The sequence below is a fragment of the Onthophagus taurus genome, chromosome 6 (genome assembly GCF_036711975.1).
Source record: "Onthophagus taurus isolate NC chromosome 6, IU_Otau_3.0, whole genome shotgun sequence".
Lineage (NCBI taxonomy): Eukaryota > Metazoa > Arthropoda > Insecta > Coleoptera > Scarabaeidae > Onthophagus > Onthophagus taurus.
Genome location: NC_091971.1, coordinates 28,870,951 through 28,898,598, shown reverse-complemented (window position 1 = coordinate 28,898,598; position 27,648 = coordinate 28,870,951). Strand labels below are relative to the sequence as shown.

At 35.3% G+C, this 27,648-nt stretch overlaps 1 protein-coding gene across 13 annotated transcripts in view; it reads right to left on the bottom strand.

Annotated features, from left to right (window-relative positions):
- Positions 1–12,696, bottom strand: part of LOC111415955 (chromodomain helicase DNA binding protein kismet) — a 44,221-nt gene extending 31,525 nt beyond the window's left edge. For 11 of the 13 annotated variants that reach the window (XM_071196437.1, XM_071196438.1, XM_023047851.2 and 8 more), the window contains exons 1-3: positions 5,576–12,696; positions 2,460–2,740; positions 2,167–2,256 (exon numbers count right to left, since the gene is read on the bottom strand). In XM_071196437.1, coding sequence (XP_071052538.1) covers positions 2,167–2,256; positions 2,460–2,740; positions 5,576–12,607 — 7,403 coding nt within the window. In that variant the 5' untranslated portion in view covers positions 12,608–12,696. The remainder of the gene's footprint in view (positions 1–2,166; positions 2,257–2,459; positions 2,741–5,575) is intronic. The other 2 variants (XM_071196439.1, XM_071196442.1) reach the window with 1 other exon arrangement.
- Positions 12,697–27,648: the final 14,952 nt, after the last annotated feature.

Sequence of the window (27,648 nt, the reverse complement as noted above, 5' to 3'; positions counted from 1 at the left end):
TAACACTTCAATATCACACGATGTACCGGCAGCTGATTTACTCACCAAGACACAGATTAAAACATCTGTAGTATTACTTGCATCAAAAAGGGAATCAGCTGTCAGCAACTGTAAAGCATGTTATATTGTTTGTGGAATAGAATCTACTGAAGTCCATTTATGTGACATTTGGAAAGATCCAGTGCACTCAATATGTGGGAATGCGGTACGAGAAGAGGGGATATGGATCACAAATTCTATGCTGTTTATGTCAAAAGGAAGAAAGCATTAATCCATTTGCATCATCAGAAACAAGATGGAAATGTTCAAAATATACAACCTAGCCCTAGAAACATTCGGGTTTAGCCGTGCGTCTCTCAGGACTCAGGTCAAAGTGTTAGTTTTAGTTATAGTTCAATAAAAATATGCAACAACCTAGCACTGAATAGCAACTAAACCTAGAACTAACGCTATTACTAAAACTAACACTAGACCTAGAACTAGAAACATTCGGGTTTGCCATGCTTCTCTCAAGAACAAGGAATCCGAATGTTTCTACTTCTAAGTCTAGTGTTAGTTCTAGTTCTATTTCAATAAAAATATACAACAACATAACGCTGAATAACATCTCCATCTCTCAAGACAGCTAAACCCAATGTTTCTAATTCTATCTTCGTAGTGAGCAAAACATTCAAGAAAGATAACTGTTTGGCAGGTTCCGTTGTCATGATAAATTTGATCATGGAGTGTTGCGAGTTCAGGTAGTCTAAAAACTTCTGGACCACCTGAACGATGATCACCAGAACTTCCTTCGCATTGCTTGTAGAATTTCCCTTCAAACTAAAATATGTCTATGATAACCAGTACTCTACTAGCTCTAGAATATACTTCAGTAAACTCTCTGGAATGAGTTTCTGTCGAAGACTACCCACAGCATCATTGAATGGTGCTCTAGTAAATGGAGGTTCGAACTTCATACAATATGTAGAATCTCTGACATATGATTTTATTTTACTTGTAAAAAGAAACAGAATATTGGCAATGAGCTTCGTCTAGCTGACTTGTGGCTGGATCCAAAAATCTTCAAACCTTTGCCTACTACAACTTTTACCGAAACAGATCCACAAATTAACCTAAGTCTGCGTGAGATTGCAGAGATTCCAAATTACAACGTAAAACAAAAAGATGTGTCTGTAAAAAAGTAACGTATTTTGTAATTCGAGATGACACAAATCAACGATGTTAATTAGCTTAGATTAAATAATTTGTGTTTCAATAATTATTGTTGTTGATCAAACCACTTAGTTTTTTTTAGAGAAATCACCCCACTGAGATATCACCTTAGGGATTTGATCAAATCGCTATTTTTATCATTTCCCTGCGACATATATAGCTTTGTCAATTCTTTTAATTAAATAATTATAGGTTTAATTCATTGCCTTCCACAGAATCAATGAGTAATTTTAAATAAAAACAAACACTTTTGTAACCAACTTAATTGTTACCTTGAGATGTTTTGAGATCGTTGTAAAAAGTCTTATTATTTTCCTTATTAAATCCTAAAATATAATTCTAAATTTCTTTTATATATTTTTTATGAATTTCAATGCATTAACAATATAAAATTAATAAGAAGTTGTGAAACATTCTCTAAAATTAACCAGAAAAAAAAAGAAATATGTACAGATTTTCCTATTTTATAATCAAAACAGTAAATTTGGTAACAAGTGCCGTACCGTATTTTTTTTTTTAAGGGGGTAATGAGGAAAAATGTTTAAATGATCGGAAGAATTTGTTAATAAAAAACAAAACGATCGAGATGAAAGGTGTTAAAAAACAAGCGTACAAGCCTAATGACGTATTAATAATGAAAAAATTAATAATTGTTTTAGATGGTAAAATAAAAACACCAATAAAAAATTAATAATAAATGGTATAAAAAATTAAGTTAGCTAAAAAGAAAACAAATTCTTCGCTGAAGCTCCGGCATTGCCACAAGCACAGCATGCAAAAATTAAAAATATATATAAATGTTAATAATCGTCAAGCGATGCTGTTCCCGTATAACATTTTGATTGAAATAAAGAGAAACAGACAGTTCTATAACCTAACTGGCCGATGTAATGGATCGCAACGACTATAATCCTTTATCTCTTCAAAAAAAAAAATAAATAAAACATTTCTTACCTTGCACTCACACCATCTGCTATATGTTGTACTAAATCCCCTATTATTTCGTGTTTAATATAGTATAACAGCCTTACTCGCAATAATAACCTGAAAATAAATTATATTAAATTATTTTTAAATCTTATAAAAAATGATCTAAACAACAACTAAGATAAATCAGTTGTTTTGAGAAATATTTTTTCTCATTGAATACCTTCATATTCTCTAAATTAGCATGATAGTCATCATTTGAAATTAAAATCACTGTAAATAATCCATTTTCTCCTTCTTTGATCGAACTTATAACTTACTTGTTTGCATGGCGGCCTAAGTGTTTCTTGTAGTTGCTCTCTAAGAAAATGTCTCCGTCGTACTTTTCACTCTTGCTCCAATGGTTGGGGTCTGTAAGAGCAGCATGTCTGGAATCCTTTCCTTTTTTCTTATTCTTATTTCTGATACCTCTAGGTACAGGATCCTTAAGTCCGTGATGGTTCCTCATCTTCTGCTCGCCGTTCTCCGAGGGAGTGATCAAATCCCATATAAACGAACGGATCTTTTCATCACCACGATAGAACCGCAAGCAATATAAGAGCTAAAAACGTAATTAATTAGATTACCACCTAAACTACCTAAAATAGTAAAGCCGCAATAAAGACCGTTCAATTCATCTTTGCATTACATCTAAAACTACTTCTGTTTATTGAGTGCTCCATGGACAGAGCAAAAAATTCACAAAGCCTCACAAAAGTCGACATACAGTTATGCATTAGATACAAAAGACCTTACACAGACATTTCTAGTTAATATTTATAGTTCGCCATTTAATAGTAAAGTTAAGAAATGAGGGGAAATGATATGGTGAAATTACTAATTGGCAAAAGTCGAGCAATAATCCAAATAATTAAATGAAAATTTGTAAAAACTATTAATTTAATTATAATAAATAAAATTCGGTTTTGCACTTATTTAATTTTTCTCTCAACAGCTTTCGCTATACATTTACAGCATCTTCAGGAGATTACGTCATTTTTTTACAAACGTGTCCTATAAAATGAGTCATTTGGTATTTCTTTTTATATTTGTATTATTCAACCATGCAGAGAATTTTGTTGAATTATGATTGAAGAGGATTAAAAATTGTGTTAAGAATTGATGTGTCATGCGAGTTGCCAACCCGCATGACTCGCCTGAAGATGCTGTAAATGTATAGCGAAACCGCTTGAGAAAAATTAAATAAAAATCCATTTAAGTGCAAAAATGAATTTTATTTATTAGACATAAAATGGAAAGGAAATCATCAAATAATATTAATTTAATTGGTCGTCAAAGAGTTTTAAATCAACGTGATATCCGTACAATTTCAAAACGGCTGAAAGAAAATCTCAGAATAAGTGCTTCTCCACTGGCAGAAGAATTTCAACAAGCATCCAGAAACTGTTTGTAGTATGGACGAGTTCCACGAAGAAAATCTTTGATTTCCCAACAAAACAAGCAGAAAAGGATTGCATTTGCTAAAAGATATCTTGCAACTAACTTTGAATTTTGGAAAACAATTTTGTTTAGTGACGAAAATAAGCATATTATTTTCGGATCGGATGTAAGAGGAAAACTTTGGCGGAAGGCAAACCAAGAAACGAAAGTAAAAAATTTGCTTCCAACAGTTAAACATGTGGTAAAGAGTCGGTAATGGTTTGGGGCTCGATAGCGGCTACTCAGCTAGGAAATTTGATTTTTATTGATGGTATCATGGATGGTATTTGGAAATATTGCAAGGCAATTTGAAAAAATCAGCAGAGCAATCCCAGAATAAGTGCTCCTCAACTGGCAGAAGAATTTCAATAAGCATCCAGAAACTGTTTATAGCATGGACGAGTTCCACGAAGAAAATCTTTGATTTCTCAACAAAACAAGCAGAAAAGGATTGAATTTCCTAAAAGATATCTTGTAACTAACTTTGAATTTTGGAAAACAGTTTTGTTTACTGACGAAAATAAGTATAATATTTTCGGGTCGGATGTAAGAGGAAAACTTTGGCGGAAGGCAAACCAAGAAACGAAAGCAAAAAATTTGTTTCCAACAGTTAAACATAATATGGTAAAGAGTCGGTAATGGTTTGGGGCTCGATGGCGGCTTCTCCGTTAGGAAATTTGATTTTTATTGATGGTATCATGGATGGTATTTGGAAATATTGCAAGGCAATTTGAAAAATCAGCAGAGCAATCCCAGAATAAGTGCTCGATAACTGGTAGAAGAATTTCAACAAGCATCCAAAAACTGTTTGTAGTATGGAGGAGTTCCACGAAGAAAATCTTTGATTTCCCAACAAAACAAGCAGAAAAGTATTGCATTTGCTAAAAGATATCTTGCAACTAACTTTGAATTTTGGAAAACAGTTTTGTTTACTGACGAAAATAAGTATAATATTTTCGGGTCGGATGTAAGAGGAAAATTTTGACGGAAGGAAAACCAAGAAACGAAAGTAAAAAATTTGCTACCAACAGTTAAACATGTGGTAAAGAGTCGGTAATGGTTTGGGGCTGGATAGCGGCTACTCAGCTAGGAAATTTGATTTTTATTGATGGTATCATGGATGGTATTTGGAAATATGGCAAGGCGATTTGAAAAAATCAGCAGAGCAATCCCAGAATAAGTGCTCCTCAACTGGCAGAAGAATTTCAACAAGCATCCAGAAACTGTTTGTAGTATGGACGAGTTCCACGAAGAAAATCTTTGATTTCCCAACAAAACAAGCAGAAAACGATTGTATTTGCTAAAAGATATTTTGCAAGTAACTTTGAATTTTGGAAAACAGTTTTGTTTACTGACGAAAATAAGTATAATATTTTCGGATCGGATGTAAGAGGAAATCTTTGGCGGAAGGCAAACCAAGAAACGAAAGTAATAAATTTGCTTCCAACAGTTAAACATGTGGTAAAGAGTCGGTAATGGTTTGGGGCTCGATAGCGGCTACTCAGCTAGAAAATTTGATTTTTATTGATGGTATCATGGATGGTATTTGGAAATATGGCAAGGCAATTTGAAAAAATCAGCAGAGCGCTTAGGGCTAAACAAAGATTGGGCTGAAAACCAGTCAATGTAACAGAGAATCTTGTTCTTTCTATGCCAAGACAACTCCAGGCTGTTCTGGATTTGCAAGGTGGACCTACAAAATATTAAAATGTTTGTATTTGACTATGATTAATTTAATAATGTCAAGTTTTATACATGTGTATGTAGACTTGTGAGATAAAATAGTTATGATGTTTCAAAATTGTCTACATTCAGGTAGTAATAAATATTTTTAAAACAAAATGTTCAATAATATGAGTGAATTTACTTGATGTATGTAGACTTTTGTGACTAACTGTAAGTGAAATTAAAATGTCATTTTGACAGATGAGAATCACAATTTTAATATTTAACTTACAATAACTCTTGCACAGTCTTCAACATCCTGATCCCTCCATCCTTTCCTCAACTGTGAATGTGTTAAAATTTCCTGCCAACGTCCCCATCCAAAAGTAAGTAATCCTCTTTCAATCATAAAGCATTCTCTCCTCGCCCAACTGCCATAAACAATGTCTCCTCTTTCTCCTTCTCTTGGAACATAATCATCTAAAAGCTTTTTCTTATTTTTATGCTTATTTCTTCTGCTACTTCTACTTAAACCTAATCCGCCCCCGCCTTCAATATCCGAATCAGATGACGATTCAAGTTCGGACATATCGATGGCGCTTTCGTCGTGTCCGTAACGTTTAATTTGAGTACGTCTCCTTGGTTCTGAAATAACCAAGTCTTCGGTTTCGTCTTTCTCTGTGGTATCGATTTCCGCCTTTTTAGCCCATTTATTCCAAAAGTCTGGATCGTCTATGTTAATATCTGAACGATTTGAACTTGCTGCGAATGTAGCCTTTGAAAATGTCGATCCTTTTTCGGATTCCATTGTAATAACTTGCGTTCTTCTCGCTAAGATTATATCGATGTCTTCTTCGCAAAATTTTTCGCTTTCCTTCTCTTCGTCTAACAAAGCTCCATATGCGCCTTTCTTTAATAAATCTTCAATTTCTTTTTTGCTTAGTTGACGATTACCCGAATCTTTACCACCTTGGGAAGTGTTCATACTCTGTAAGATGGCTTTATCTAAACCAAGTTTTAACGAAGCTTTATCGAACATTTCTCTTTCGTAGGTGTTTCTGCACAAGAGCCTGTAGATCTTAACCATCTTCTGCTGACCTATTCGATGACAGCGAGCTTGAGCTTGTAAGTCGTTTTGTGGATTCCAATCGCTGTCATAAATGATAACAGTGTCAGCGGCAGTAAGATTAATACCTAATCCTCCGGCTTTCGTGCACAATAAAAAGACGAATCGATCGGAATCGGGTCGAGAATATCTATCGATTGCAGCCTGACGTAAATTACCTCGAATTCTACCATCAATTCTTTCGTACGGATACTTTCTAAACATCAAATAATCTTCAAGAATGTCCAAACACTTTACCATTTGACTAAAAATTAATACACGATGTCCGTTTGCTTTTAATTTCGGTAAAAGTTTGTCTATTAAAACCATTTTACCACTGGATTGAATCAAAGCTTTATAATAAGCGTCAATATCTTCTCCGTGTTGTTGTTTATAATCGTATTGAATTTGATCTTCCGCTCCGTTTAAAAGATAAGGGTGGATACAGCATTTTCTCAACTCCATCATTGTGTTCATTAAATTAGGTATGTTGGCGTGAGTTGTTCCTTTTGATAAGAACGAAAAATTCCTTTCTAAAATACCTCTGTAATACTTCTTTTGAATATTTGTTAATTCAACTTCGACGACCGTTTCTTCTTTCGGTGCCAAAGATTTTTCAACGTCCTCTTTTAATCGTCGCAACATCATCGGTTTCAATAAAACTTGTAATTTGCTTACTTCCTGCTCGGTTTTTAATGCTCCAAATTCTTGTAAAAACGCTTCGGAACTAGGAAATTGGCTCGGTTCCAAGAAATTAAGTAACGAGAATAATTCATTGACGTTGTTTTGTAAAGGCGTCCCTGATAATAACACCCTATGCTCCAAAGTTAATTGTCTCAATCCTTCCAGTAATTTACAATTTCTATTTTTTAAACGATGCGCTTCATCTATAACGCATATTCGCCAATTAAACCCTTTCAAATCTGCGAAATCGGTTACAATAATTTCGAAAGTGGTAATCAATATGTTAAATTTAGTTAAATCTTTAATAGGTTGACCTTTATCGTTTTTGAACCACATTTCGTATTCTTGAATCATATTTCTGCTCGCGGCCGAGCCATGATACACAATCACGTTCATATCTGTCCAACTCTCTATTTCTCTTTGCCAATTTGGAATTGTAGACAATGGAGCTATTACTAAAAATGGGCCTCGAATACCATACTCACAAACTGAGTGTAATAGTGTTAAACTTTGAATGGTTTTTCCTAAGCCCATTTCATCCGCTAATATACAATTCCTTCCATTATACCAAGAAAATAACAACCAATTTAAACCTTCCAATTGGTATTCTCTTAAGCTGTTACCTCCTTTGAATATTGGAGATTTTTCTAGTTTTGTCCAAGAGTCGGGACTCGGCCTCTTCCTCGGTTTGAATTTGTCTTTAGTTGGCAACGCATTGAATTTTAAATATTGTTGAATTTTTAACGGGTCAACATCTTCTTCTAATTCCCAAGTGCAATCTTCGTATTGTAAAGATCTCCATTTAACTAAATAGTGTTTGACTTTGTCTTGTGTTTGAGGATCTACATGTTCAGCCATATCAAGAACGCGATCAACTTCCACATAATCTGGATTAAAGAATTCGTCTTCTAAAGTTTCAAATATATTAAGCTGTTGGGCTTGTTTTTGTTTGAAACGTTTAATTTTATTAGCAATTCTTTTATCGCCTTTATACAACTCATCCTCGGTTTTCCATTCGCAATGTAAGTACGAAAAATTCCTATACTTAACATAATACTCTTCAACATCCTCCATTTCTTCTTCTTCTTTAACATCTGGAATTATAGGTTCCGATTCTTTCTCTTTCGTTTCTTTATCATCCTTTTCGTTAGGAGGTTTATCTTCATCATCTTGTTCTTCTTTAATTTCATCATCTTCGTCAGGTTCTTTATCGGTTTCCTTATTAGTTGTTTCGTCTGTAGTTGTTTCAGTTTCTGTTGGTTTCTTTTCTTCCACAACTGGTGGAAGAGGGGGCGGCTTTTTCTTCACTCTTTGTGCCATTCTTGATGTTAAAACATGTTGCACCACCATCGAATCTTCATCCGTTGTGTTAATATAAACGAAATTGGGTTTATTTGCACTGTCGACTGTTTGAACAGGAGTGTCATTAACTGGACTTCCAGCAGATGTTGCTGCAGGTGGTGTTGGTGGAGGTTGTTGGCTTTTCTTAGATTTCGATGGGACAGGAGATTCATCATCAGAAAATCTCAACATGACGTCATCGATATATTTCTTTCTTTGTGTGTTTCTGGCGGATCGTCTTTTGTGTGTGGAACTTTCATCTTCCGGTGGACTTGGTGGTGGAGTTGTAGCTAAATCTTCACCTTCACCATCGGATTCGGCAACCATCGCACCTTTACGTTTTTTCTTACCACCAGCAGCTGCGTTTTTCCTCGCTTTACTTGCCACTACCTTTTTCGATTTTCTTCCCTTTTTCTTTTCAGATGGTTCTACACATTGAATATCTTCAAATGCGTACTCGTCTTTCTTGCTATCACCATCACCTTCACCCTCTGTTACTATGTGTTCGTCCATTGTTGTTTGAGAATCCGCCTGGGGTGTGCAATCATCTTCAGCGTTAGTGGATTCTGGTACAGATTCGCTCGATTCTACATTTTGAGAGCTCTCTATTATATTGGAAGTTTCGACTTCCTCTGTTACTTCGAAAGATTTGTTATTATCTTCAGAAGCAGAATCATCCAATGAACCTTCTTTTCCTTTTCTACGAACGTATTTTCTTTTTGGTGTACTTGGATCTTTTAATTCTTTCTTACGTTTTTCTCTAGTTATTTTTGATGATTTAGGAACTTTAGGTTCTTTACATTTTTCTTTTAATTTTTTAGATTCCCTTGTTTTTCTAGTTTTCTTTTTGACTTTATCGGTGGTTTCGTCACCTGAAAACGAATCCGTACCTGGATCATTTATATCTGTTAGTTCACCAGAAGGAATTGTTAAACCGGCACCTGGTGTTACACAGTCTTCAGAAACTGGTAATTGCTGAGGTGCCACTACAGTCGTATCAATAGTTGGTTGTGTTGTATTTATTGGCGATAAAGTTTTCTCGCCTTTCTTTCCTCTTTTATTCTTAGTTCTTGGTGTTCCTTTTCCTCGACCTCTTCCTGTTGTACTCGATACTTGAGGACTATCGATCATTGGAGATGTAAACAATGGACTTTGAAGAACACATTGCGGGCCACCATTACATTGTTCTGTATTTTCATGTTGAGTGAGAATATTTAACCTTTCTTGCAAATGAAGAATTTTATCTTGATGTTCTTGCCCAGGCGGCATACAATATAATTCTTGTAGCTGTTGCTGTAAAGCAGCTCTTTCTTGATGATGACTAATCGGGGGTTGATAACCGATTTCTTGACTAGGTAAAATCGTGGGCATTATTCCTGCACCAATTGATCCCATTCTCTGATGAGTAATGTTCATTGTATGAGGAGGTATTGGTGGACCTATTGAATTCATCATTTGAGCTGTGTCATAAAGAGATGTCTGTTGAGGAGTTGCTGGTGGTATGGAAGTCATGGTTCCCAATGGTGTTAAATTACCACTGGTTTGCATCGGTGGTACTCCATGTTGCATTGTTATTTGATTATGCGGCGTTGGAGCAATTTGTGGTACCAAAGATGGATTATTCGGGGCAAGTTGGTTCAAATTTCCCGGTGCTTGTTGATTAATGGAAGTGGTGGATGTGTTCATGGAAGTAGTTGAAGGTGGAATTTGGCCTTGATTTTCCAAAATACCCATTGTCATGTTCTGATTCACCGAATTTGGTTGTACTTGGTTTTGTGCGGAACTTGATAGTTGTTGAACCGGTGTTAACGGAGAGGTTTGAGCTGTAGGGCTTTGTGCCATCGTCGAATTTATTAATGGAGACGTTAAATCCGATTGGGACTGGGTAGTCGAAACAGTTGAAGGTGTTTGTGGATTTTGAGAAAAAGTATTTGTGGGCGTTACTTGCGATTGAGTAACACCCAATGTTGTAATTTGGTTATCCGTGCTTGATTCAGAATGCATAGAATTATCCTGACTATATAACGGAACGTTTGAAGACATTAACTCGTCGGATTTATTTGATTTTTGAGTTTGACTGTTTGCGTACATCGATAAGCTAGCGACATTGCTAAAGTCAAAACTGCTGTTGCTGTTTTGGCTCTGAGTCGGTTGCTGTTGAATCGACGGTTGTAAAGAATTGCTACTGTTGCTATCTTCCAATGATTTAATAGAATCGCAAGTTACTGGAAGACATTTGTCCAAATTAGTGTTATGGTCGTCCGTTGTTGAAGATGGCGTCGGCGTCGGCGGATGAGACGTAGACAAAGACATACTTGTTGAGATGTTCATAACATCTGTATTTGTAGTACTGCTAGGTAATTTGTCAGGCATGCTAGTTGACGCTGGAGATTGAACCTGATTTAAATCAGTTAGATGCTGTTGCATCAAATGTTGCGTAGATTGTTGCTGATGAGAATGTATTGGGCTTTGTAACGAATTATCTCGAGACATACTCATTTCGGGAATTGGTACCGGAGTTTTGTTACTAATATCACTTCGTAAATCATCGGTTGAGAAAGACATGTGCATACTTTGAGTATTTTGCATCGTAGGCGTTGGTACTGTATTTACACTTTGGACCTGTGCCATATTCTGCTGCGACGTGGGCATTCCTTGATTCGAAGGAATCCCTTGACTGGTTGGAATTTGGCTTGAGTCCAATAAACCCATACTGCCATTCATACTAGACAAATGAGTTGACCTTTGTTGTTGCTGAGTTGCCCACTGCTGTTGTTGTTGCTGCTGTTGATCGGACATTCCGGATCGTATACTCATAGGAGATAGTGGATTTTGAGACGTTGGCGGTGGTCCTAGCGTATTTCTTGGATACGTAGGATATTCCGTAGCTGTGGTGCTAGACGGGGGCATAACCATTTGTTCAAGTGCTTGTAACGTACTCTGCTGCTGAGCGTACTGCGAAACGGACGCGGGAGACGTCGTCGATGACTTTGGCGTGAGACTCGTAGCAGGTCTTGGACTGTGAGTTGTTTGTTGCATTTGTGGGTGCGGAGACAAATTTGGTTTCGCTGGAGACATGACAGGTCGTGGAGACATTTGCGGCGCAGGTGGCCTTGGAGACATTTGCGGTCTCGGAGACATTTGAGGAGACAGTTGGGGGAACGGCGCACGATATTGAGGGCTAGCGTTGCCCATCGGACCAGTGCTGTGTTTAGCGGCAAACTGTTGCGTATTGGGCGGCATGTCCATGGGACGTTGCATCGACTGTATCGTTTGATGTTGTCCGTAAGCTATTCCCGGATGGGCCATTGGATTCTGAGTAGCACTAGGTGTGCTGTGCGTTTGAGGTGGATGCGTTGGATGAGATTGTGGCATATGACCGGCAAGATTTTGTCCATGAGTCATGTGGTTATACTGCTGAGCTTGCGACGCAACGTTCATATCCATTTGGTGATGGGTTTGCGGATATTGTGGTGCATGATGATGTGGCATCCGCTGATGCATATAATTTCCGTAGCCCTGAGCCGATGTGGCTCCGGGATAAGTAGTGTTTTGGGTATAATGCGATGGGGCGTGTCTTTGTTGCATCGTGGGGTAGCCACTCGCTTGGTGCGGCTGCTGCATCATGGGATGTTGCGATGGTGGGAACTGCTGCTTTTGTTGGTCTTGTTGATGACCGTAAGAAATATTTTGTTGTCTATATCCAGCCATTTGTCCGTATCGGTGCATACTGGGATATCCAGCGTGTTGTCCCCAAGCGGCTGCAGCCGCTTGCATACTTGCGGTGTCTCCCATTCCTCCCATTTGGTGATCGGGCATCGAGTACATGGAATTATCCTGAGGTTGATAGCCCGGATACTGTGAAGATGCCGCTTGTGGTGGCACTGGTGGTCGAGCCATTTGCCTCTGGTGCTGATAAGCGCCACCGGGCGGTCCCATCGGGCGATCAGTACCGTACCCTTGCTGGGCGTAGACACTTTGAGCGTTTGGATCCATATGGTTGTTGAAGTCAGTGCCGCCGAAGGAAGCCAGTTTCTGCAATGGAGTTTCCTGAGGGTAATTGGGCTGTGCGAAGTTGTTTGTTGCATCTCGCGCTCCCGTCACCGTAGGGTCGAAGTGATCGCTGCTCCCGAGGTCGGGCAGACCCTCCAGCATTCCAGGTCCATCTTCCCCGAACAAATCGTACGAGTCCATCGCTTTATGCGACACATAGCGACCTCCCGATGTTCATCTCATTCACGTCATCTTTAAAATGGTTACCATTATAAGGGGGCGGCAGAACGCGAAATTCGGTATCGATCGGTTCACCCGCACAAATCACTTCCAGTTTAGTATTCTCGTCTCTGATTTAGGTTTATCGAAACTAGGTTCCTTTTTGTTTACTGGAACACAGAGAAAATAAGAATTAATTCATCTCATATCTTTATAAAACGTTAACTATGTATTATTAAAAACATACAGTCGAGGAATCTACTCCATTATCAGTTGGAGATATTTATTTTAGATAAAACAAACAATATTTACAGAATATTTACATAGTTGCCAAATTAAGTAACGCCGACGCGTCCGGTTCGTTGAAGACTAAACGTTTTTAACGGTACTTCATTAGTTTAGGTTTGATTTATTCGTAAAACAAATGTGACTCATTGCTCAGTTGTTCGTCAAGACTAATTCTCTGATAATTTTTATTAGAATTAGCAGTCGTAGACCATTTTTAAGCTTACTTATTATCGTTACAAAACATTTCCTGGGTTTGTGGGATACGTATCTTTATATATTTATCAAACGCACATAAACAAACATGGTTTTTACATGTTAGAGATAAGATAAAACGGTGTTAAAAATCTACAGGCCGTCTTTAAATTATTTCAGACGCAACAAGTACTGCAGTTTTCTCGGACAGTTATTACATGTTTACATCTGACAACTTGATGGTTGGTTAAACGTCGTATACAGAAGACGCGCGACAGCACTCCGCACCGGTTTAAATAACAACATACGATGATACGCCAAAATAGAAAATTAGTGCAAAACCGAGCTTCTTTAAATGTCACTCCGCCGGAATCGTTGTAATATTATGTCAATGCCGCGAGGAACAATGAAAGTATCACTGAATATGTATGTAGAACGTACTTAAAACAGTAGCCAACGACTAGGTTTTTTAAATGCCTTTCAATAATACAGATTATCGCGCTAAGGTCACCTTTAAAACATTCTAGATATATTTTCATTACCAAACCGTAAAGAGCATAGAAAAATTTATCCACTCATTAATGCATGAATAATTAAAAGTAAGGAAATTATCTATTAAAAACCTATAAATAGTCGACGTACGTTTTAATGTTTTAAATGTAAACATTAACCAATTTGCATCATTTAGAAGAAATGACAACGTGTATAAATTATTATCATAATATATTCGCGAACGATCAGAGAAAAGACAGACATCATCGTTTCAACAGGAGACAAAAGGAATGACCATGACTCTGGTCATGGATATGAAAGACTACGGCTAACTATAAGAAAATCAAAAGATGAAATCTACAGAAATTTCAGGAGAATAACAGAGAAGTTTATTTGTACCACCACGAATTTATGGATTACCTAAAAACCATTAATCAGATATTATCAGTGCCATAAATTTTCCAAAGTACCAGTTATCAACATTCTTTCTCCTTTTACAAGTAAAGCAAAATGATTCGTCAGACATTCTGCACATTTTGTAGAATCAATCAAAATTATGAAGTTAGATCACCAGGATATCCTGATAAGTTTGAATGTGGAACCTCCGTTCACTACAGTATCAGTCAAAGAGGCCGTGGGTGGTCTTCGCCATAAAGGACTAGTTTATCATCGATTTTAGCAGCAAGGGAAAATTCTACGAACAATACGCAGGGGCAGCTATGGGATCACTTTTGTCACCAATTTCTACATGGAGATGTGTCAAGAAGAAGTGTTAAGGGTCCGTGGAAACCAAAGCTATGATTTCGTTACGTGGATGACACCTTTGTGACTTGGCAGCATGAAAGATAGCGTCTAGACCACCTGAATTCGCAACACCCCATGATCAAATTTATCATGGAAACGGAAATGGCTAAACATTCCTGGCTGTTTTGGTCACTAGGAAGAAAGAAGTAGAAATGTTCTGGGAAACACTTCGAGTTGGTGTCTGAAGAAAGTTATAGTTCAATGTAATACACAAATTGTAATAAAAATATTGTGTAAATAATGTCTATTTCGTCCCCTATTGAATGTGTGTGTAAATGCATATCTGAACTTATGATGTAAATGGGTTAAAAAAATGTACAGGAGCATACAAAATTAACAATTAAATAGGTTATGGAGAAAATATAATTTCACGGAGTTCAATAATTAGCATAAAATATTATTATTTTTACGTTGTTACAATAGAAAGTCGATTTCACGAGGAAGCAAAAAAATTAAATAGAATTTCATAAAAATATAGACGAATGTACACGTAAATGAGACTATTATTATTACTTACTTAGAAAGTTAGTCCATAATTTTATTATTGTTTAAAGAGATTTGTAAAAATGGTTTTAAAAGAAAAATTTTATAACGCAGTGAATAGATAAACAAAATAATAATCATTACGAAACCTCTCAACTATATCTTTAATAACGGATAGTTGTGGTATAACCTAAATACATTATAATTGCTTGACGATGTGGCCGTAAAAGATTATCTTTAAGCGGAACTTATTCCGGATGGTCACCTCTTTTAAAAAAAGACATTTTTTCAATAATTCATATAACATTTTTATCTTATAAAGATAGTTGTTGTTATTACAAATTACCTTTACTCAATCGATAAATAGAAAGTTTATTTATCTCGATTCGACTAAACAAAAATAACCGGAAAAAAATTGTAAAATTGTTCATGTGGAAAACTGTGTATTAAAACTCTGAGTTTAGTTATAAACATTGCGTAACAAAGTATAAAATCCAATTCGAAATAATTTTATATAACAAAAAAGGTTATAATAATTAAATTTTAAAAATTAAATTAATAAAATGACTTTTATTTTTTATTCGTAAATTAATCGTAAAGCTTACGAAAACAACCGACCTACTAAAACAATAATAAAAACTCAAAGTTATTACTACATTCGAAAGTTTTCGTACATACAAAATACGTTTATTATACAGTTTTTTATGCACTTCATATATGCAGACAGTTATAATAGACACAAAAAAGATCAACTTCACAGTTGTGGGTTAGTGGCCCCGCTGTGTGTTTGACAAGCGACCTTCACCTTGGGTCACCAAACAAAACGATTAGGCATTAGGTAGCCAGTATACCTGCTATTGGACAGAATCGAAACATCTTAAAAATACAACTAAAATTTTCGTCCTACAACATACTATATATACCAAAACAGAAATTGTAAAAACGTTAAATAATATATGAGTAAAAATTTCTTATGGGTTATGACAAAGGGGGACTAATTTTATAAGGGGTTCGATACAAAAACTTACTTGAAACCCTTGTGTACACACACGAAACGAATATAACCAATGAATTTTAAGGACAGGTGGTCACATGTATACCCGATACTATAAAGGGGGGGAGAATGTTTTTTTCTAGATAGTAATAGAAAGACGTGGAAGATTTAAAAGTTTCGTAAATTTACTATGTAGGAAAGAAAAAAATAACGATGGTATTGGGCCATAACGTAATTATTATTACAATGCGTTAATGTTATAATTATTTTTATAGTCATGGATGGAACTGTAAATCAATTATTAAATCGTTTGCATTCAATAGGGAGCGAAATAGATATTATTTACACAATTATTACTACATTTATTATAATTAATAATAAAGAAATTAGAAGTGTTCAATATATGTATACAACATCTGAATTTAGTTCGTCAATCGGGTTGGTGAACGTCCTCTGGACCTTCGTCCCTCTACGTTTCCCGATACCATCAACGTCTTCATATTATCAGTATTATATCTAAGTGTAATGTGTTCAAAAAACATCAGGATATTTGCAAGACAAATACAGGATAGTCTATTCTAGATGTTCAATTCTGTAAGGATCGACTCGTTCGATCTACGCGTTATCATACGCCTCCAGCACCACATTTCAAACGCATCAATTGTTTTTCTGTCCGCTGCTTTAAATATTCACGTTTCAGCCCCACATCGGAAGATGGGGAGAACCAGTGATTGCACTAGCCCCATGTTAGTATTTTTTGTAACAGAGTGGTCGTACCAGATTTTAGATGGTCTACTCATTACACTTTTAGCCACTCCTATTCTTCTTCGGGTGTCACTCTCACTTGAACCTATGTTGTTATCAATATTATGACCATAGATACATAATCTGGTTTACAATTTGAAATCTGTGTGGAGCACCCGTCAGTTGCAGAACATCAGAACGATCGACGAACATAATTTTGGAGTTAATCTTAAGGGAAGAGAAACATTCGGGTTTCTAGTTCTATCTTCCTGGTGACCAAAACATCCAGAAAAAAGTAACTGGTTCTAATGAGTAAGAAAGATAGTAAAAATGCCATTCTCTGGAAGGAAATGGTCGATTACTCACCAATTCTGTAATGTAAAACGGACTTCACACCCCTACAACACATTTTTACGAAGAAATAACTCACTCACCCAAGTTCCACAGAAGTAGAGGTAAAAAACAGCCCTAAAATCTACATTGATGGTTCAAGTAGACGGGAAGGAGCTGGAGCCTTCTCGTACGATCTCAGACTCCACGTATTTGAACTTCTAGGTAAAAATACCACCTTCATACAGGCGGAGTTAATCGCCATACAACTTGCCGCTGACGTTATTGTCAGATCCAACTTGGAAGGTAAGACTTTCCCAATTTACACTGACAGTAGACAAGCTATTTTAGCCTTGAGTAGAATAACAATTACCTCAGGACTTGTTATGGGTTGTCATCTGACATTGGAGAAAGCCGCAGTGCATAACTGTGTTATACTTTAATGGACAAAAGGACACTCGACTTATTCAGGCAACAAGCACGCTGATAGGCTTGCCAAAAGGGCTCCCAAGCAAGCGCCCTGGTCCCCTGAACCGATAATCTAATCAGATTGAGATAATTAAAGATTTTACCAACAAAAAGTTTATGAACTGGTGGGCAGCGTTAAGGGCTACCATCTGTCTAAGGTAGTATTACGTTATCGTATAGTATTACGTAAGGCTTGGTAGAAATGCTTTACGAACTGTAACGGGACTCGTCACGGGTCACTGTAAGGTAAACAAGCATCTTTATAACCTTAAACTTGCTGTTAGTTCTCTCTGCCGCCTTTGTAAGGAAACGAGGAGATGGTTCGACACATCTTCTGTGAAATCCCCATTCTGCAAGACCTCAGAATGAAATACTTCGGAAAGGAATGGCCGAACACGGATGGCATCAGGAACACACCTCTGAGCTGTATCCTAGCCTTCGGAAATTCCTTAGACTGGTTGATGTAGCCGGAGAGAGTGGAGGAGGATGTACAAAGAGCCCGTTAGGGCCGTTTCTTACATACATACACATCCAAGTAACTATTTAGCAGCTTCTATTTCCATGGTAAATTTGATCAAGGGGTGTTGCGAGTTATAACAACTGAATTTTTGTGTTAAAATGCCAAATGCGTTTTCAACAATTCTTTTAGAACGACATTGAAAATGCGTTAAGGACCATCTAAATCTTGTCCGGGATAAGGTCGCATTAAATAAGTTTTCAGGGGAAAGGCCTCAATGGGGCTTAAGTAGCTGTATTTGGTAAAACAGCATTTTGCAAAACAGCAACTGAGTAACTATTTTGCTGAGATGCTTTTGCTAAACTGGAATTTGCAAAAATCCTCCCATCGCTGTTTTTTCCGTATGCACCAACAAAACAACAGGAAACGTCTTCTTATAATTAGATATTTCAGATTCATGATTTTGTTGGTGATCGACTCAAACCGCTCGACGTTATGAACACCACTGCTGTATAGTAATATATTCTGCATCTAATACTCCTGAACAGTTAGGAAAGTTCCAAATCTTATCAAAGTTGTCAACAACGGCTTTCAACATCCTTGTTTTCGTAGCTTTATTTCTATTTTCTTCAGCGATATATTTTATTCAAAAAACTTTGTTGCATCATCCACTAATTCTTTATACAAAGTTGCAAATTCTCCTTCAGTGCCTCTTTTCTTCCATGCTTCATACACCCACTCTGTTCATCATTCAAAATTATAGCCACCATTGCTAACTCTGTATCCGTAAACATCTTAAACAATACTGACCAAAAAATGTTACACGGAACGTATGTATTATATTAGTAGACGTGTGTAGATATGCGGCATTGAGAAGTTACAGATGTCACTGACACTTTACTGATATATGTAAATGCACCTTTATACTGCGGTAAGCTCTTTAAAACGAGTTTCTGTCAAAGACAACTATCCTATTCTTTCCTGTCCATGTTGTATGAATATAATGAAAAAAATGTTTGATGATATGGGTCACTTTATCATATCTTCTGAATGATGCAAATGGATTAAATGAAACTTTTTAATAAGTAATATACGATCAATAAAATAGGCTTTTAATAGCATAAAATACGGGTTTACAAGTTGTTAATCCTTTCTTTTTAAATAGGAATTTAAATGAATATTTAAAATAAATTGATCAAGAAAAGAATAAACCACAAAAATTTATGTACTATTAAACAATGAGTAAGTGAATGCGTCATTGTTTAACCTTTCCTTAAAACAGACAAATTCCAAGAAGGTTTTGTATCGAATTAAGTAATAAATAATTTAATTAATTTGAAAATCAATTTTTAATACTAAAATAAAATGTGATAATGTTTTTAGTAAGGTGTGCTAATCAGCAATTCGTGTTAGTCAGTATCGATAATAAAAGAGATATTGAAAAAACTTTATGAATATTGTAAAAAAATTGTGACACTGTTTCAAAATAATACTTTTTTAAGGTCCTTCGATGAGTAAAATATGCGATGTGTTGAAACAACGAGTGCTATGTTTAGCAAAGCAATACTTAAAATATCCAAGCACCCAAAATAAAATAAGTTTTATGCGTTTCGTTTCGGCGTAAAACAATACTTAATTTCTATTCCAAAATAATATTAAAGCCATTTCAATTTCATTTTCCGGTTTTTGCAAAAATGCACAAACATTTTCAACGGTAAAAACTATGTAAAAAAATCTATTCTAGTAGTGTTACAAAGAACGGAATAGTTACAGTTATAAAACACGATATTAATTAATTAAGTATTCAAAGCAACGCAACAAAACAGTATTATTGAACGTCGTCGCCACCTAGTGTTAAAACACCAAGCTGTTGGTGAGCAGTGAAGTGGTATTAATTACAAGCGTCCTTCGACAGATGGCATTTTCGTCCATTTCGCCCTCTCATTTTAGCCCCTAGGTTTTACTAAAACCTAGGGCGAGGTTCAAGTAAAATTTCTCAAATCCAAGAATTACGGGGTTCGCAACGTTTAATAAAGTTTATTCCTCGCCGCCAATCGTTACTCACGACGCTGAGGCCCATTAAACGCGTTCGTTATAATTACGTGAAGCATTTTTCTTCGTCCGCACTTAATTAACGAACGAGAATCGTTTCGTTTCGATTCGGAAACAACGACAATAACCGACGATGACGGTTTAACGCACGCGAACACAAATAATATTAAAAAAAATAAACCAAAACGTACAATACCAATAAAAGAGAAGTTCTCTTGAGTTGTTCGGACGAAGTAGAGAAAAATCGCGAGCTACTTTCACTCCGCTAGAATGAAATCGCAGAAAAATAACTCGGTCAAAACAGCACCAGTAAACTCCTACAACTCTTTTAATAAAGAATCCATTATGCTTTCATGAAGCACACCGATCGAAACGTGAATTATAAAATAAAGGATGAAAAGAAAGAGTCGTCGTATAAAAGTATTCGATCGATGAACACTTAACAAATGAACACGCTTCGACTGGAATTAATAAATAAGGAAAAAAAACGACGGTTTTAACGATATTCCATATTTTCTAGTAAAACGGTTTTAAAATACAATGCCGATCGGTTTATGTAGTGTATAATTTAGATAAAATTTACCGTTATTCCGTGGCACGGTTTTCGTTTTGAACGACTACCATAACCAACTCTCCTCTAACGATACGAAATCCGTAGTTATCTTTTACTTAAAAAAAAATGATACAAATTTCATGTTGCTACCGCTGCCGTCTATCTTAATTTTAAAAAGAAACCATCTCAAATTGTCAATTAAAATGGATTACGTAATCTTAACGGAAACCGTAAATGTAAGTTATGAAAAAAGAAACATAACAAGGAAGTTAAAAATTAATTTAAATTCAGATTATAAATTTTAATATAATATTGAGAAGAAAATGTAGTTACATTTTTTGCAACGATTTTAATATTTTGTTAAACAAGGAAAATGAGTTGAAGAAATTGTTTGTTATTATTTCATCCTACATCGAGGTATCGTTGTTAATTTTAAAGACATTACAAAAAACACAAAGTGTTACACAGCAATATAATAAAAATAGATAATAAATAGAAAGTATAATAAATGTACAGCAATACAAATTGAACTTGTTACAATAATAATGGTCATATTATTATTGTGAGTGTTTTATTAATATTAAATAATAAAACAATTCAATTCAATTCAACCGTTTTTCAAACTTTTTATATAAATTTATAACTATATTTTTATATTTATTTTACTATGCAACACTTGTTGGTTGTACAATATACCGATAAACTTTCCGACAGCGTTAGCTGGAAAATAAATTTGTACGGATATTTTTGTTGGCGAGATTATCGGCAGGATAACTTATCGGGTACTCAGCGGTATATGGTTACGAAGGATTGTATATAAAAACTTTGTATGGTTACTGCGTAGGTTAACATCCTATACGTACGGTGTCAGTTGTGTGTCGTCAAGATATGGCACAAATTACTAGATATGCAGAAAAAATACTACCAACCGACTCTTATTTCGCCAATAGCAATCCTACCTACAAAAACAGTTTGTATAACAGCGAATATCTTCATCCTCCCGTTAAGTTTATCGGCCGGATAGTTATCAGGTAGATTTATCGGTATATTGTACAACCGGCCCTTGGTAGTTTTTGTTTACGTTACCTCTGAAGATAAACATATATGACCGAAACCTGTTTATGGCCATGGTTCGTCGGATCAGTAAATTGGTTTCTATTGATGAACCTCCATTATCGTGACGTCAACTTAACCAAGTGCTATGCAACAAATATGGTTTATCCGATCATTGAGCAAGGTTCGAGTTTATAGTTTGTGAATATCATCACATCTTCATTAACGCTATGTTAAATCTCAATTCGCAACCTTAATGAACAATCCCGTTCAAATGGTGATATATGCAGACGACCTTAACATCCTTGGCAAATCAATGATGAGACGATGAAGGAAACCTTTGAAAACGTATTTATATATTGATTTCTATTGATGAAGCTCCATTATCGTGACGTCAACTTAACCAAGTGCTATGCAGCAAACATGGTATCCGATTATAGAGCAAGGTTTGGGTTTATAATTTGTGAATATCACCATATCTTCATTAACGTTATGTTAAATCTCAATTCGTAACCTTAATGAACAAGTACGTTCAAATGGTGAGATCTGCAGATGACCTTAACATCCTTGGCAAATAAATGATGAGACAGAAAACCTTTTTAAACCTCCGTCGTAACTGGACTAAAGATCAACGAAGACAAAACTCCTAATGTAGAGCAAGAAACGGAGATGTATTGGGCAGAGTGTCACAATAAGAGACTACAACTTCGAAATAGAAGACAACTTCAGCTACCTGGACAGCAAATTAAAAACCAAAAACGAGTAGCCATCGAAAATCGCACATTTCATTTAATGTTACCTATCATATACCTATTAAGAGATCCGGAAAAATCCACAGAGACATCAAACTCTGCATATGTAAAACTCTTATCTCTATCATACTTTTGCATGACACGGACGTCAAGTTTTAATTCTAAAGACAAACATAAAACTGCATACGTTGATGTTACGTCCGTCATAAAGCCAATTCCTCATTCAGAAATCCTAAGATAAGTAAGAGATTGGACAAGCCTGAGTTTCTTGGCTCTCAATTGCAACCTACTCGCACCCAGTACGCAATTGACATTACAGGAAAAAGAGTTACAGTTGCTGTAACTTTTTTAAATAACGAATTTTGCATCTGCTGTGATAATCCAGAACTTTTAAACATTATGAATCAAGAGTACGACCAAAACGAGTTCATCGATTCTTTCTAATATAGCTTAAAACAGTATCACAGTGGTAACAAAAAACCATCTTCATCAATTGGTTATGCGACCAATAAAGAAACTGATAACACGATATCTGATATCTATTTTAATTAAATTAATAAAATATGAACAGCATAAGTGGAAAATATGCTTGCTTTCGGTATTTATGGGACAATTGTGCTAGAAGATAATGTTACGTACGAAAAGAGTAAATGTATTCTAGAACAAATAAATATTAAAGAAATACCATTGGTAGACCCATGATTAAAAATTTAGTGAAAGCTATATTTAAGCTAGTATTTAAAAAAAACTTCCAATTATTTCAGAATGAAAACTAAAAGAATATGATATATATGGGCCTATTCTGCATTATTATTACTATTCTGTACTATCTCTATATCATGAAAACTTTAAAATTTAATGATGAACTCAAATCTGTAAACATCAGCAATATTGGTAATCTTTACCCGAGTTGAAATTACCATTATCGAAGTTTCAGATTAATCGAGCGTTCATTGAAACTTAACTTATGGACAGCTTTGTGGGCTGCTCTTAGACTTGATGTTGAGTTGGGTTATGTCGTAATCATAATATACGTATTATAAAAATATAATCTGCATATAACATATTTAAAAAAAGTTAAGTATGTCTATGAATTTTTGATTGGCACTGTAAACCTAGCGTGAAACAGCTTTAAATAAGCAATCTAATTTTTAGAAATAATCGACGTACTTATTAGTTTATTATGCAAGGTTCTAGAATTATAATTTCCAATTTAATATTAATCATTTTAACTTGTAGCACAAGTTAAGATAAAAATAAAATCAACCATTAATTTATGTTAGATTTGATCTCATAAAGTTTATTACTATGATACTTAAGAACGCATAAATATGAATGATAAATTGTACCTCACATATGTATATTCCGCTTGGCAAAAATGTTACGAAGTTAAAGATAACGACACAATATTTAAGAAATTGTACTATAAAAGAATAACTTTAATTTTCATTTAATAATTACTTTTACGTGGGAAGCTATTGCTTTTCGGGTAGCATGTTTTCTGGTAAAACGTTCTATTACTTTTCAAACATAGGAAGAACCGGTTGGTATTAGTGGTCCTATCATATCAACATGTATCTGTTCGAATCTTTGGGAATGACAATGATTGGATGAGGTGATTTAATGTATTTATTTATCTAAGCTTTTTGAGTGTGTATGCTAGTTCTATTAAGAAGAGGAAATATCCATTCAACTTACTACAAACGAATTAATATTGAAAGATGCAATTATAGCATCTAGGGACAAGGAAGTATGTCAAACCAAGAAGTTCATTGGTTGTAGGTGGAATGGAACAATTAAAGAATTACTGGTTTATAGATGGCATGATGTCTGATATTATAAAAAGAGAATATTTTTGCATCATAAAACGAAGGAGGTGTAATGTGAGGTTTAACACTACCTAACGTAATACTCAATATTAAGACGATATTATGCCTTAATTATTATATTCGAAGTGCATGATTTACAACTTTTAATTTCAAGTAAAACATCGTTATTACTTTAATTTCGCACATACAAAGTATAACAAAAGAAAGTATTGCATTCATGTAAAAACTTGACCTCGATATTTTGATGGATCTATAGGTTCTGTGATCTCCTGAATATATTTCGACTATTTTTAGCATGTTTTTATGTACCTATGCATAACACAATAACTAAAACCAGAAAGTGATCTTAACCTGAATACACATCAAACTTTTTTGATAAACTTCTCCCTAAATGAAGCAAGACGATTAACGTGAGATATATGTCTTTATAACAACGAAAAGTAGTCAGATATCAAATTTCTGTCAAATAGCTCAATTTGAAGTGGATCCTAGTTTTTTTACACAAATTGGCACTTTAAATCGAGAGGTTTTGGTTCAGGTATAAAATTTTGTCAAGATTGGTTCTATTGCACATTAACCCAGAAACCCATTGTACTTTTAAAACACCTGAATGTAGTTTTCTGTGTTATCCTTTTCAAAGAAGTATACAATATTAATAATAATACGACGAATAAGACCTTTAAAGCTTCACGAGATACTGAAAAAATTAGAAAATTTTGATAACAAAGTTCCAGACTATACAGACTGTCCCGTATCTTCCGCATCAGAGCATTATACGGTTGAAGGATACATTATTCTGAAGCGATTTTTCTAATAAAAATTTGTCGAAATGTTTATAATAATCGCATGGTAATTGTTTAAAGTCGTCTAATAGGAGATCGTAAATCAGACACAGGTAATCGGCCCCACCCTCGGCCGGTCCGCCGCGCCGTTCATACGTGACACGTCCAATCGATTCGACACGGAAAGAGAAATAAAGTTTTTCCGTGAATTTTGAAAAATTGGACGACTTTAAACAGTTCCCGTGCGGTTATTAACGATAAAAAATTTTATTAGAAAAATCGCTTCAGAATAATGTATCCTTCCACCGCATAATGCTCTGATGCGGAAGATACGGGACATCCTGTATAATAATATTCCGTAGAATAGAGTCTGGTTATCTAGAAACGTAGGTAACCAGACGAACACATTGAATTAATCTGTAGTCGATATTTACCGACTTGTTCGGGGATTCCTCGATGTACGAGTTACGCATCTTAACGAATTCTAATACATAAGTACTTATTATTAGTTTGTTAGTTATCATATAACGTGCGTTGAAATGGCTTCAAAGGTGGTAAAGAAAAAGATGTTTATGTTAACGGAGAAAATGGAAATAATGACTTTATTACGTAAAGGTAAGTAGTCAATTCGTGATATTGCCAAAAAAATTTGATATCGGGAAACCATAAGCGGCAAAAATAGTCAAAGATAAAAAAAATATTCGAATGAAATGTCAGTCTGTAGTCGGTGTAAAAACGAAGAAAAACTGTTTGAGTAGTGAGGGTTCAAAAATCGACAAATCCTGTTTCGAATGGTTTGTGAAAACTAAAAATCAAACTATTGTCCTATCAAGACAATTCGTAAAAAAAAAGCAAAGGAAATTGCCTAAATATTAAAACATTATATTAAATTGCTTAAAACATTAGAAATTGTTAAAAAAAAGCTGGATTTCCGATGGATCAAGGAAATTCAACTGACAGTAACTACGATGTTGAAGATAATTTGCTACTCGCCAGATTAGCTGATCTGCTTAAATGTGGTAAATGACTGGAGATAGATAATGTAAAAACAGCAGAAGAATGTTTAATTGTTGACCAAAACGTAGATACAGAAGATAAGCACTTCGAATTTTCGGTAGAGACAGAAAATGTTGAAAATGAAGCAAAAGAGGAAGAGAATGAGAAGGTGGTGGTGGAGGAGGAGAAATGTAACCCAATCACATTTTATAAAGAAGTATTGGATGCAGTTTCCAAACTAAAATCATTCGTGATGTGTCATAATGATTTTACTGCATCTCAACATGTGAAAAATTTAGGAACACATATTGAACGTTCTCTCTTATAACAAAGAGAAACTTTATTGCGGCAAAGCAGTATTTTACATGTTATTCATACGAAAAATAATTGTTTTTGTTTAAAATATATGCTTCTCACAAACCAATCCCAACCATATCAACGTTTTTCGGATCATGAATTATAACTATTCCTCTTTAGCTATTACATACTAAATTTCCTTTTGCCACATTGCAGAAAGGTCTACAGAATAAATGAATTCCCCTCACATTGTCAAAAATGTATGCAGAACTACACTCTATTTTTCAATTGAGGGTTTTAAGTAAGCCGTAGTTACGAATTTAATTACTTATTTGTTTAAGATATTAAAAACCAGGGCGTACCTACTTACTATGTCCCACATAAAATGCAACATGTCAATATAATTTGACAATATACTAAAAGCTCGATATAACGGATTAATACGGGGAAGACAGCGTCCGTTATAGCTCAATAAAAATATACAATAATCTAGCGCTGAATAACAAGTGAAACTAGACTAATACTAACAGTAGAACTAACACTAGACCTAGAACTAGAAACATTCCGTTTAGCTGTACGGTACAGCTAAACGGAATGTAGAGCCTCTACCTCTCTTAAGACGGCTAGTAGGTGGTAGGTAGCGCTAGTTAGCATAAAATATTACTATGTTGCATATTTTCATTGAATTAAAACTAACATTTTACACTAGTACTATCACTAGAACTAAGACAAGACCTAGAACTAGAATCATTCGGGTTTAGCCGTCTTGAGAGACGTGCGGCTAAATCAGAATGTTTCTAGTTCTCGGTCTAGTGGTAGTTCTAGTGGCACTGGCAGGTAGCGCTAATTAGCATAAAATATCACTATGTTGCATATTTTCATTGAACTAAAACTAACATTTTACACTAGTACTATCACTAGAACTAACACAAGACGTAGAACTAGAATCATTCGGGTTTAACCGTCGTGAGAAACGTGCGGCTAAACCCAAATGTTTCTAATTCTCGGTCTAGTGTTAGTTCTAGTTTTACACTAGCACTATCACTAGAACTAAGACAAGACCTAGAACTAGAATCATTCGGGTTTAGCCGTGTTGAGAGACATGCGGCTAAATCCGAATGTTTCTAGTTCTCGGTCTAGTGTTAGTTCTAGTGACAGTGGTAGGTAGTGCTAGTTAGCATAAAATATCACTACGTTGCATATTTTCATTGAACTAAAACTAACATTTTACACTAGCACTATCACTAGAACTAACACAAAACATAGAATTGGGATCATTCGGGTTTAGCCGTCTTGAGAGACGTGCGGCTAAACCCGATTGTTTCTAGTTCCCGGTCTAGTATTAGTTCTAGTTTTACACTAGCACTAGCACTATCACTAGCACTATCACTAGCACTATCACTAGCACTATCACTAGAACTAAGACAAGACCTAGAACTAGAATCATTCGGGTTTAG